The 13,838-nt window shown below is 37.4% G+C and overlaps 1 protein-coding gene across 1 annotated transcript in view; it reads left to right on the top strand.

The window, feature by feature from the left end:
* ASXL3 (ASXL transcriptional regulator 3) overlaps nucleotides 1-13,838 on the top strand; it is a gene marked incomplete at both ends in the record, with an annotated part of 125,798 nt that overhangs the window by 74,274 nt on the left and 37,686 nt on the right. The window contains 2 exons of the mRNA XM_079533561.1: nucleotides 10,751-10,868; nucleotides 11,799-11,918. Coding sequence (XP_079389687.1) covers nucleotides 10,751-10,868; nucleotides 11,799-11,918 — 238 coding nt within the window. The remainder of the gene's footprint in view (nucleotides 1-10,750; nucleotides 10,869-11,798; nucleotides 11,919-13,838) is intronic.

Genomic DNA, 13,838 nt, shown 5'->3' with positions numbered 1-13,838 from the left:
TCAACTATCAGTAAAATGTGTTCTCTGCATTCATTGTGGAGTGGTAGAGGATTTTACCTGTTTTACTTTTTCTCAGAAGTTTCAGGTGCTGGCTACTGCCGTATGCATGCTGCAGATTTGATTTAATTTGATATGGTAACAGGGAAAAATGAATTTCAGCAGTGATTTAATGGATAAAATTACTGTGGGAATTTTATTCTGTTGCTTTTGTGGATACATAACGCAAAATTTGTACAAATGACGGCCTGGAGTTCATTTAAATGCAGAAAAAATTCAGGCAGTTGGCTGCAATAGTCTTCTGATACCAACTTATAGGTTCTGTGCTAAAGTAACAAAAGATGAGCCAAAAGCCTGCTTTCAGCAATATTTATGATGTATAATCATATACATAATGTCAGAATGAGGTGTGTATTTCTTTTGTTGTCCATTAAAAATTAAAGAGAGGCAGGTTGATAATATGAAGTACACCTGAAGATCTGGGCTCAAATCAACAGGTTTTTTCCACTGTTTATCTACTTGTTAGTCACTGCGGTCATGTCATTCTCTTTAAAGTGTTATGCTGGATTTACAAATGGTTTCATTTTTAATGAATTTTAGAGATATTCCTGGGTGTAGGTTGCAGAGAGCAATCTTATGTTTCCTTGTGACCGCCTGCATTTTTAGGATGTTCTCGCGAATCAAATTGGTCATGACAATGAATTTCTTGAGCTATGCCAGCAGCTTGGAGGAAGGGGCATTTTCTCAGCCCTGGCTCTTGGTCTTGACTTCTCTCAGGTAGCAGTGGATCTGGAGGTGCTTCGCAGGGGGTAGGGAGCTTCACAGTTCCTGTGGACTCTCAGAAGGTCTGTGTCACACTTCAGACCTTATTTCATCACATTTAAAAGCCTGGGCTGCCATTTTGTTCTGGAAACTTTCTAGCTTCACAACCTTCCATAGTGTCATTTTGCTGGAAGAGGTATTTCAATTGTTTCACCACCGATTGTATTTCATGCTGCTTATTTCATTTTTGAGGAAGTTTCACTTTTGCTCCTGAATAGTTGTTGCAAAGTCCAACAAAATATTTCCTATTCATGTTAGTTTAGACAAAAGAGTCTGGTGTAGAGCTGTCTTTTATGCTCATCTTTCTGATGGCAGATTTTAAAGATATTATTTCCCTTTTGGTGTTGGAAGTGGTTGGGTATGTGTGCCCAGCTGTTGCATATCTAGTAACATTGGAAAAGGTGTTCCTGGCATGCTGTCACATACTGATTTCCCATCAGTACTGATCAGTTCCATACCTCATTTTCACACTTGAGGATTTTGGCATGCAGACCTATGTAAGGATCTCTTACCAGGAAAGTACTGAACTACATCTGCATCTGCTAACAGTGGCACATGATCACACTACTGTGTGAATTATTCTTGCTCTGGACAAGGCTAAACTCAAGTATGGATATCAAGTCATGGCATAGTATCTACCATGCTCCTCTCTGGTCCAGTTTCTGTTCCATTGATTTGAGGTGTTACTTTTTCTGGAAGTCTTCACTATGTACAGATTTGTCTGTATCTATCAAGATGTTCTTGGAACATTTATCAGAAGAAATGATCATACCTGCAAACTGTCCTCACATAGGTAACACGTGAGCATATTGTGAATATCAAGGACATTGAGGTGGTGTTAGTGTCTGTTGGACTCTGATAGCCAAGTACCTTGCCCATCAGTGTACCAGTTGGTTCCTGAGTCACTACCAAGAAAGAATAAAGAACTTGAAGATGTGATATAACGATGTCTGGGATGATATTAGACCTCTCAGACATGGAAGAAAATCCTGCCTCACTTTTGGCACTTTGGAAGCAGCACCAAGAAGGGTACCCATAAATTTTCTGTTGGGAGAAGAGAAGGATACTTCATTCAGACTCAGAATCTGAATACAGACCAGGACATGTCTGAGACTGTGCTGGGCATCCAGATCTCTTTGTAGAGACAGAAACTCCAGAGACAGCAGCCAAGTGGGTTTGGGAGGAGACAAGCTCAGGAAATAAGGGAATCTACTCAAGGTATGTTATTGCTGCTGCTTTGTTTTGTTTTTCTTAACTTTGGGCTTTGTCTGCATGCTTGGTGGCTGGGTTTGTAATATGTGCCACTAATTTATTCATGAAGTGGGTAGATGCAGTTTCTCATGAAGAAGGAAGCACCCATCCGTATGATTTGTTCTTAGAACAGAAGTGGCAGCTCCACACCCCTTTTCATTTCAGTGGATGCTCTCAGCCCCCAAGCAGTAAGAAAGCTGTGGGGAAGTTTGGCTCATATGTTGCTTCTGAATTATAGGACATTAGACATATAAACTCCAAGTAATATTTCAGGCTAACTTTTCTGGCATAACTATAATTGATATTATTAGAAACCAATCGATAACATGAAGCAACAGAAGATTAAATTTTGGAGCAGGATGGTGAAGACCATGACTTAGCCCTGATTTGCCCAAATTCACTGAACTGTTTTATCAGGATTTTTCGTTTGGTTGGTTGGTTTTTTTAATTACACAGGTGTCCACGTGCCTAGGTTGGCACTGAAGGTAGAATCCTGTACTCCCTTGACTCTGGTGTGGATTTGCTTTCCTTTCTCCAGCTCAGGCATACCTCTTACCTTGCTTTGAGAGAAGAAAAAGAGCAAACTCACCAGTCTTGCTCCCTCCATGGTCATTCTGTTAGGACTTCTTTCCTTGACTACAGCCAGATACAGGCTCTCCTGAAGCACTTTCCTGTCCTTAGAAATTAATCCATATGACTCTGTCTATGGTGTTTGTCCTTTGACTCAGTTGAGGTACAACTCATTCATATGTTCTGATACAAGCCTGATATATTTGTCTGCCCTCCTTTCCCATCTCTACCCTTGAAGAAATAAGCATGACAGAGGAGATTATTCTGAATATGACCAGAACATGTAGAGTTTGAGCACCGGATGACTTCCTAAAAGTCTCTAAAATTCCACTGTGAACTGAGAGATACTTCTTGTACTGAATTCCTTGGTAATAGAGAATTTGTTGTACTGTCTTAGAGCCTACATTAACCATTTTCCTATGTTTCATTTCAGATACTGCAGATTTACCAAGGCCACAGTTGGAGAATTCTGGCTCCCTAGCTGAAGCGTTTGATCAGATGTCTGGCAACATAAGTGATGATTCTTGACAAATTTTCCTGTCAACAAATGAAAAACAAGAAAAATGTGTTGCTTTTTGACTACTAGAGAGACATGGGAAGGGACAGTGGAATTTACAAAATGCATTCAGGAAAATGGAATTTCGAAGATGCTAAACTAAACTGATTTTCTGATTGTCAAGACAAGTCTAGGGAAGAGGACAGAGAAACTATGGCAGGGAGACTGCATAATGGGGAAAAGAAGCTGGAAGAGCAAGAGTTCCAGCAGGAGCTCTTCAGGGAGTACATGCATTGCCCGAAGGCAGGCTGCACGGTATGTCCCTCTAAAGGTCCCTATGTGTGGGCAGCACGTACCAGCTGCTCAACACAGTGCTTTGGTAAGACGCAAGACAGTGTTTATGGGACTTTTTTTTCTGGGTCATCCCCATGGTCCACAGCCTTTACTTGTGGTGGAAAGAAAAGGGGCAGGAATCCAAATGATCCCTCTATTCTTTTTGTGCCACTTTTTAAATATTAACTTCCAGTTGCTGGGGGCATTTGCTTGTTTGTTTTCCCTAATGGGTTGTTTGCATAGCACGCTTTTTTGCAGCTGTCCTGCATGTTTGCTGTTTTAATAAATGTGGTTTTCAGAATTTCTTACTCTGAGAAATATCTAAAAAGAATTTTTAAGCAACTTTAGAACACTACCATGTTGAAGCATTGTTGACTGCTCTCCTTCACGGTAAGACTGGATCCTTCACTTAAAATCTACCCTTGAATGTAAACTTTGTTTAAATATTCCATCCATACATATATTCCCTTCCCAAATCTATGTCAAAAATTCTCTCAGCTCTCTCTTATTTCTGCTGTGTAGATGCTGTTGCTTGTCTCAAGTCTTAGACAACCAAAATGGTGGCAGCGGTCTAAATTTAAACACTGCACTTATCTGATAGTGGTCTTCTTTAGTTAGCCTAAGGAACTTTTAAGATGGATTGGTTGTAAGTAAGGTACTAATGACAGATACTATCAGTGTAGTTACGTGATTCTTCCATATACTGGCAGTGGGTGTCTTAAGTGAATACCTTCTTCTGAGCCAAATGTAAAGAACGGATTTTGATTGGAATATTGTATTACATACAAAATAAGACCCAGGAGAAAATGAATCTGGCCTCGATTTCAAAGTGCATCCTAGAAATAGTTGGTCTTTTGAGAGAAAGGCAGGAGTTGTAATAGCTCACAACTCTTCTCAAAAGCCTCCAACAAAATGCTGACAAGCAGTAATCTAGAAATCCCTTTGTAAGAACCGTTGGATAGGTCCCCAGAAGGCTGCTTGCTAGGGTGCAGGGGCATGTGGCAGAACGCAAGCTGGAGCAGGGCGTCTGGCATAAAGACAGTCCGATCTTCGTGCATACAACAGTGTAATGTAAATTGCTGCACCACTTTCTCTGAGATGTAATGACGAGATGTTTTTATCTGGAGGATGGTAGTCTAGCCTTGTAGTTCCCCCACTACACTTTGCACCCTTTACAAGTGTACAAGCTTAGGATGTTTGCAAATATGACCTGCGGGAAAATATTGTTTATTGTTACAAGATTTTGTATTGACATTGCTATATTGTTTTTAAACTGCTTTATGCAAACTGCTTGCTTACCTACATGTGCTTTATTGTGTCAAGCAACAGCTTTCCTGTAGAATATTTTTCAGCTGGTAGATATTATTATCATATTGTTACACCATTTTGTTTTTTTTCAAATTCACTCTTCACTTTAGACAAAAAAAAAAAAAAAGGTCACTGAGTGAGTGCCCATGTCGTTGTCATTCCCGTTCACATGCAAGGCAGAACAGGCGTTGAACACATCACACTTTTGTTTGTCCTGTCTTTTTCTGGGATTGGGAAAGCAAACAAAACTTTACTTTGCAGTCTGTTGTGATCTGCAGCAATTGTAGGTGTGAATGCATTCTTTTACCCCTACAGAAGGTAGGGCTGACTTGCAGATGCAGACATGTGCGGGAATGCACATTCTCTCTACGTCACAAATGTCCATGCACTTTATTTTCATTTTTGTTAAAACACAGAAAAATGTTCATCTGTTAATGAGTGCTGTAATTATGCATAAAGACCTTCAGTGCTACAGAGACCTGGAAATGATTTATGTTCCAAAAAATAAATAGGAGTATGACAAGGTAGAAGGATAGCATTGGCCAAGAACAGACATTTATTCTACAACTGATCAGCATAAGTTGAAAATAGTCTCTAGGTTTAAGAACTTCCAGGTATTCTGCCTCTGTTCTTCATCTCCAAATGACCAGTTGTATACATATAGTGCCAATACTGTTATGTTTGGTGTACAAGTCTGGCTGGAAGTACATTAATTTGTTCCATGCTTTGGAAATGATGCTTTGTATTTTGTAGCAGTTTCCTTGGGAGATTTTTATTATTGTTTTAATTATAAATTTGCATGCCTGTAACTACTTTCAGCATATGTTTACTATAAGAAGTGGTGGCATCCCAGGAACAATAATGTGTTTACTCTTCATGATTTGTGATGCTTGCTGTATTTTGTTGTTGCTTTTTTAAGTGTTCTGTGTACCCATGAAACAGGTTGCCACTGAGATTTTAATTCAAGAGAAACATGGGAATTAAAGCCTGTCTTTATTTTACTAACAAGATGAAGATGAGTGAAAGGACAAAGATGGAATTTTATGGTGGTGTTAAGTGAATCAGTGATAAACTATAAATCTGTTTTGACGTTGACAATTTAGGATCCATGACCATAATGCAGAGTTGTTATTTATTTCATACAGTAGACTTCTTTTCTGTTTATTATAGCATGTGTTTTTTACATGGCAGAATGGAAGAATTCCGTAGCTTTATGTTTCTGATCCATAAACTGTGAAATTTCAAAGGTTATGTTTCATGATATGAGTTTCAGAATGTAGACTTGACATTTCAGTAACAAAAAGAAATCTGGGACAGTGTTGCTTAATGCAACCAACTGGTACATATCTTTGTTGTTAATAACTTAATTTTTAACATTCTCAGCGTGTCATGCATTTAAGCTCAAATGAAAGTGATTTTCTACATTAATGGTTTGTTTGTGTGCTGCATTTTTTCATTATGAGTTGAAAAGATGTGGGAAAGAAAAATGAAAAAAAAAATCCTAAGCAGCATTAAATGAGAGCGTAATGCTTGACATTTTACTTCTGGGACTCTTTGAGGGATGTATTTTTCCCTCTCCCCAGTTATCTTTTAGTCTAAGTTTCCTTTCACTCCTGCATCAAGGAATGCTTATTTTTGTTTGTTTTTATTTAATAGAGTCTACTACCTTGTCATTTAGTTGAAGAAGTCTTTCCTATGTCAAAAGCAACTACTTATATGAAAAGATTGTTTTTAAGAATATATAAGGGCATTCATGAATCCTTCAACATGCTGCTATACTCCAACAAGGTCATAAACTCCCTAAAAAAGAGGAGACCTGTTCTTGTGACCTACATATGAAAAACAGATTGAAATTAGAAGATCAGTGTTAGTTGCATTATGTTTTTCTTTTGGCACATATCTTTTGAGTTTGGATTTTTACCACTCTTTTTTTTATGTTATTTTGAGCTCTTTGGATGAAAATAGATTGACAGGTTACTTAAAGTTTTTGGCAATAAAAATAATATTATTAAACAAATTAATTATACCAAGCCCTGTATAATGACCGTGGCAGTGTTATTCAACAGATGGTCACAGGTTCTGTTTTATGAATGGGAATATTGGGAATTCTCCATACTCGTTATGTGCAAGAGATTCACAGATGTCCTTTGCAAATCTGCTTTGTGAAAGGCTGTATGTAAGTACTATATTTTGGTGGTGATTTTAATAGAGATTTTAATGTTTAACTTGTATGCCACATGAACCTTCATTTTCTTTCTCTCCTTTTTTATCCATGTGCTGTAGAGAGAGGATGACAGTAATGTTTTACAGATTGCTGTAACGGTTCTTAGTTCTAGGAATTTACAACTTGCAGCTTTTTTTAACTGAAGCATTTAGCACAAAATGACTGAATATGTTTGAAGTGTAAACATACACCTTCATCTCATTAAGGAAAAATATGTATTATATAAGCTATCATACATGCTATATATGCTACTATCTTACTTTCTGTAGTAAAAATGACACCTTATCATTTGGTAGAGCCATTGGCTCTTTCTTGCAGATCCAGAGACTGTATATCTCTAAATATGGATGAGATGCAATGGGCTGTGTCAGTAGAAGATGCCAATATAATTTGTGTTAGTTACTGTTTCTGTTTCTACAATGAGTTCTGGAACCATTTTTCTTTGGAATAAGTTATAAAATTTCTCATTCTCTTCAGTGGTAGTTACAAATTTTACTTGTCTACTTTGTGTTTATTCCCTTCACCAGAAGAGCTAAAACTGAAGATTTATCTGATTAAGGTGACAAGGAAAGCACTAAATTAGCTTGGTACACCGAAGGCTCAATATAGCAAAGCATTTGGTGTATATTTCACTCTGAGTAATCCCATTGACTTCCAAGCTAAGTAGAATTAATCTTGGGATACAAGATTCTTGTTTTTTCCTACAGTAGTCTTGTATCCTAAAATTAATATCCCTCAGGCGAAGTGTAGAGCTGTTATATATTTGTCCTCAGCAGAGACTGCACGCAGTGTCCTTGGTTTATACTTAACTCCTTCTGGTGTTTGGTTTTACTAGTAACTAGGCTTCAGTCTGCAGTTTCTCCCTAGGCTTAGTTTGCTCCTAGTGTTGTCATGCAAACACTTGCCTATCCGCAATTTTAGACCCTGCACCTTTAAATTCAAAGTAGAAATATAAAAAAAAAAAAAGTTGTGATTAGCTGAGAATAATTTCTTCCATGAAACAGGATGACTGAGCAAAATCTCAGCCATATTTTAACCATGTATGTCAAATGTGAAATTATTTACCTGATACTTTACTACACTCTCCTCCTACTTCATAGCTTTCCTTAGACAAATGGAAAGAGAAGGGAAGGGATGACTGTTAGTGTATTCTCTGGGCACAGCATGATTCACTGGCATTTTGTGTTAAAGTTAGACTTAGATTTTGGTGTTTGCTTAGTTTTGCGGTGGTTTTTTTTTTTGGTTTTTTTTTGTTTGTTTGTTTGTTTTTTCCATTTTACAACATGACTATTGGCTGTCCACACATATGCATCTTTATTGTCAGCTTGAGTCACCCTATACAGCCCCATCTGGTGATCCGTCCCTTGTGTTGTGAGACTGGAGGAGGGACTGCCAGTGAAAGAAAAAATGTTAGAGGGAGAAGGAAATGCTGAAAAACAAATATGTATCAAGAGAAGTGCTTCTTTAAGGTTTTGTTTTGTTCTCACTTGTTGAGGCAGTTAGCCTCTAGCTCATGAGTGTGCTGTGCAGTACTACTGGTAGCGGTGTCCACCAGATCCTACTCTGTTTCTTGCCTTTGTGGCACTGCGGGTTTGGCTGGGACATGCTGGGATGGGTGCTCCTGTTCCATACAACCATGTGAGCATAGCATGCCCCGTGCTGGCCAAAACAAGGTGAGTAGTCTGCTTGGCAAAGACTGGGTAGTGCTGCCCTTGCTCTGGCAGCTAGCGTGTTGCCTGCAGCATACAAACACTGATCACCTGACATGGGTGCTTCACCATGTCCTGTCCCCTCTCCTTTCTGTGGCCTTGAGTCTAAAGCATGGATAATTGAGAGGCTTTAAAAGAATCTGCCTTTGTCATGGCAGTGATATAAAACACTAAAACAATACTTTTATAAGGTGCTGGAAACAAGGTCATGAGCCCTGGTAAAGGTGGAAATTGCCATGAAACTGCAGGAGAATGTGGGACTTCTTTGTGTTCATATTCATTTGTCTAGGGAGGACACTACTGAGGTTGGATGTTTTCTCTTTGTTCATTGTGTAAATAAGGCTCTGGGGCACAACAGTGCAATGACTGGGTTGTGGTTATGTCATATTGTTATGGCAGCAGTTGGCTGTCTTTTCACTTAATTTTTAGCGGACTATTTGTTGAGTGGCATCACTCTTGAATGAAGGTCACCTGTTTTGATACCTGGGTTGGCAGGACTGTATACTGAGGAATAAGTTTTGGAATTCTGGGGTACTTTTTGAGACATTCTTACACTTTGTAATTTTCTATCCATGGGTATGACTATCTTTGCCCATTACAAGTATGAATTTTGTGTCTTTCTGTAGGCTGTTCTTCATTGCTTTCTGTTTGTATCTTTGGTTCAGTGCAGATCCGACCAGGTTCTTCTATTTGTTTGATTTCGGGTGTTGTAATTCACTTTTTATTGGACAGTGCTCATGTGTCTTTAAAGAACTGTACTATAAAAGGGGTTAATCGATGAAATAGCTTTTATGTGGCTTGGTGTATTTTATGTTGCATAGTGTGTTATTTAGAAGAGTGGAATGATATTGATTTCTTTTTTTCAGGAATCTTTTTTTTTTCTCTATTTGATTTAGCTATGTGAACTTTCTGAATATTGCAGATTAATTGAAGTTACAGATTTAATCTTTATAAGTCTTTAATCATTCATGCTTATAAAACTATAGAACTAATTCATATCAAATACATATCTTATTGATATAGTATTACTTTAATAAATCTCTCCCAAGATCATAACACAAATTACATTTATATAAAGAGAGTGCACAGTAAGATGGTGCAGGAAAATAGACAGGAGAATAGAAGGGATCCATATTAAGCCCAGCCCATCCTGATTAATTCCAGAATTTTAATGCTTGCAAATGTATTAATGTGCAGGCATTCATATTTGTGCATTTTAAGATCTTTTGAATCAAGTATCATTTTCCACATCAAACAATCTGTCAGGTATTTGCTATTACAAACCTTTAAATATTTGGTATTGCATTATCAACCCTGTGCTCGATCCATTTATGAAACACAAAGCACTTCCATTTGTAGAGATTTATTCTTGTATCATTTTTCCCGAGATTTGCCAGAACATCATCGTGTTCGTGTTCTGAAGGTTAATGCCCAAAGTCAAGCAGGCAGAAGCCAAGTGCTGCAAGGTTTCCAAGATTAGGACTGATTCCCTTCACAAAAATAAATGATTCCTGCCATGTTCAGTGATTTTGTGCAGCACTACTCACGGCTGAGTGAGTGCATCAATACTGTAGTCCTTACATGCTGTACATACTGATGACACTCTGTGTTAACTTGATTGACTGAGCAGTATACTGGAGAGGATGCACCTGCGAGAGATGTGCAGACACATATATTTTTATTCTTGTTTTGAAACATTTATTTTATGTTTTTTTTACCTGGAATTCTTAGTTTCACATTCCATGGGTTATCATGTTGTACTGTTAAGGTAGAGCAAACAATTATGTGCTTCTTTGTTGTCAAAGTTGTGAGGGAAAATGATCTGAGGTGCATCTTTCTCTTTATAACCAAAAAGCCTGATTTTGTATTTTAAAGGAAAATGACATAAAGGGGACAAATGCGAAATCTGGCAATTCAGTAACTACGTAAATTACGTTTATTTTAAGGGATTCAGTGAAATGGTAGAGAAATGTCTCGTGTAATTCGCTTATGAGCAGTATTTTTTTGTTACATTTTTATGTTTTGTTATCATTTTTATAGGCTTTAAGACAACAGCAGAAAAGAAGAAATGGAGTCTCAATGATGGTAAACAAGACTGTTCCTCGTGTTGTTTTGACACCATTAAAGGTGTCTGATGAGCAGTCGGATTCACCTTCAGGTAAATAGATAAAGGACTGTTTGCAAGATCAGTGCTAGTCACAGAGCCTTCCTCTGAGTCAGATGTGTAGCATACAGAATGGGAGACTGCTGAAAATAATATTGTCACTTGGAAGCTTTGTGTAACGTCTTTATTTCCTTATCAAATCTGTGATTCAAGGACGGAGATTTTACTTTAATTTTAATAAAGAGCTGAAGGCACACAGTAAAATGGCAATTAATAATAGCAGCAGCCTTAAAGGAATGCAAAGTAACATTTTGTTTGGCTCTGGAACTCTAATGGAGGACCACATGCTGGTATTCAAGGCCATGAAAAGGAGAGGGGAGAAGAAAGGCAAGCTTCTCTGTGAATGTGAATGTGTGTCAATTCTGCATTGCAATCCTGGGATCCTTTTGTTAGCTTTTCTTGTTCTGGTGCTGTTCTTAGCACCACAGCGTTACTATGACCTTTAGCTCCGATTAAGTTTCTTCATTTTAAGAGATTTTTATGTCTGTGTTTAACAGAAATTGACAATTGTATTTCCAGGCATCTCCATTCTGTAAGTGCTACTTCAGAGAAAAATGATCTTTTTTCACCTTTAGATTGCATTACTGCCCCATAGCTTGAGGTTAAAATATTTTTAAAGATATCCCTTGTGTGTTATAGGAAAACGTTATTTTTATTAGATCAGTGAACATTTTTATTGACTATAATGTTCAATAAACTTTAGTTTTCAGCGCTTAATTGACTTATTGATCTTTTTCTTCCATTTCCTCTGATGATGAGAAATTGTATTGTGACCAGAAAGGTGCACTGCCTCTCAGCAAGTAGATGTCAGTTTTCTTTAATCCCATTTTTGCTGTGTTTACAGTGTAGCAAGGGGACAGGGAGGAGGGAGAGCTTGTGATACGAGTGCATCAGTATCATGCTTTGTTCTGTTTTTCTCCTAAGGATCTGAATCTAAAAATGGTGAAGCAGATGGTTCTGATAAAGAGATGAAACATGGACAAAAGTCTCCAACTGGAAAACAAACAAGCCAGCACTTAAAGAGGTTAAAAAAATCTGGTTTAGGTGAGTGAGAGTAAAATAAGTATATTTATTTGTTATTGTACTATTGAGATGTTTAGAATGTCTATGCTGTATTTAAAAGTTTTGTGTTGCTGATTTACCAGTCTCTTTCTCAAAGTCCGAAGTTGACCTTTTCGCAAGAAAATATCTTTTTTTTCTGGCTGTTTTGAAAATCCACAGGCAATTGTTTTTCCCCAAGAATGCTTTTCTGTACTTGCTTTTTAAATTTGACAGACCCAAGCAAGTGCAGACAGAGGTCATTTAGCAGCTTGCTTCTGATTGCTGCGTTATGATTTTTGGGCGGGTGGTAAGGGGTGGAGTAGCAGATATTCTTTCTTACTGTTAAGTCTGCTTGCAGTCTTAATGCATGCTTAATCCCAAAGAGAATAGTGTATTTTCTTACATATCTGTTCTATTCTAAGTTAACTCTCTCCTTCATTTGCATTATTCTGTGTCATGTAGAGGTTTGGCACATCATTTTTGATTGATTCTGTTTCTTTGGTTGATTTGTTTCTTCTGCTGGATCCTAAATTATTTTTGAAGCTACATCTCTTGAGGTTGTAGATACAGTTTCTGTTTTTTGTTTTCCATGTTATTTACCAAAATTCGTGAATGCTGATCTGTAATTAATGAAGAATTTTCTCTGAAGAGATGCAAAGAGTAAAGTCCCAATAACTCCATGTGATGGAGAAATTTTTTCTGCACTGCACAAAACATAATTGGAAATGTTCCCTAAGGAACAGAAAAAGTACTATTCACTAAGACCCTTGTCTCGTATAAAGCAAAGTCGAATAATTACATAACTGTTTCTTTACAGAGGACCTTTTGCATTCAGCAGACTGCTGAATCATTTAGAGAAGAATTTTGCGATGTGGGACCACATTGGAAATGTTTGCAAACAAGTTTTTCATAATGGCTGGATAATCCCCAAAATTATTTAATGCCTTTTTTCATTATAGGATTGTTTTTCTTTATGAACGGCCTCATCTATTTTCTTATATAACAATTCTGCAAAATAATGAAGATACTTGCTCAATATTATAGGTTGCTTGTTAAATACTCTGTTTCCAGTTTCTGGTGAACTCTTTTATACAAACTTCATTGTATCGCAAACTTCCAGGAAATTGTATTTTGATTTCATATATAATCTTCTGGCAGAATATTTATTGATCTCAGATGGATATGTAGTGTCTCTGTTGATCAAATGGTGTTACTCAAAACTGATAATACTGCCTTTTTGCTTTGCAAAAATATGTTCAATTTCTGATGATTTCCTGTAACTTTTCTCTAGCTGTGAGACTGAGACATGTGATTTGATGCATCCATTCCTCCCTATCCCTAGATATTTCATCAATATGGCCTCTGGTACCAAATACAGAATGAATTCATTAAATCTTTTTTTTTATAGCTTTCAGAATAAATTCTGCAGCCATTTGAGGTACCATCCTTGGAACGTGGGATATATTGTATAAAGATTAAAGTTTTCTGTGATTTCTGTCCTTCTATTTTGACTCCCACACTTCAATGTAGAAACATATCTTTTTCACCCTTTTCATAGGTGATGCTTTATCTTGAAGACTAATCTCTTATTTTCCAAGGCTGTAAGCTTGTCTTTCTCTCTTATCCTCCAGGTTCTATTTCTGATCTGGCCAGAGGTACCCCCAAACTGTGGTAGCAGCTACATAAAGACTCAAAGTGTCTTTTTCTGTGGAAACACAACATGAAAACCATTGACAAATGCTCTGTTATAAACTCGTGTCTCTCAGAGTTATGAGTAGCTACGCAGTGGAGGTGTACAGTCAAATTCCACAGTGTTGCTACTTTCCCTGCTGTTCTGAAATATTTCTTGAAATCTGACTACGAACTTGAAACCTACAGCAACGGTCCTAAAGCTAGGAGGGATACAGGAGAGAAAATTTGTTG

The sequence above is a fragment of the Tetrao urogallus genome (genome assembly GCF_951394365.1).
Source record: "Tetrao urogallus genome assembly, chromosome: 3".
Taxonomy (NCBI): Eukaryota; Metazoa; Chordata; class Aves; order Galliformes; family Phasianidae; genus Tetrao; species Tetrao urogallus.
This window is presented reverse-complemented; position numbering and strand designations above follow the sequence as displayed.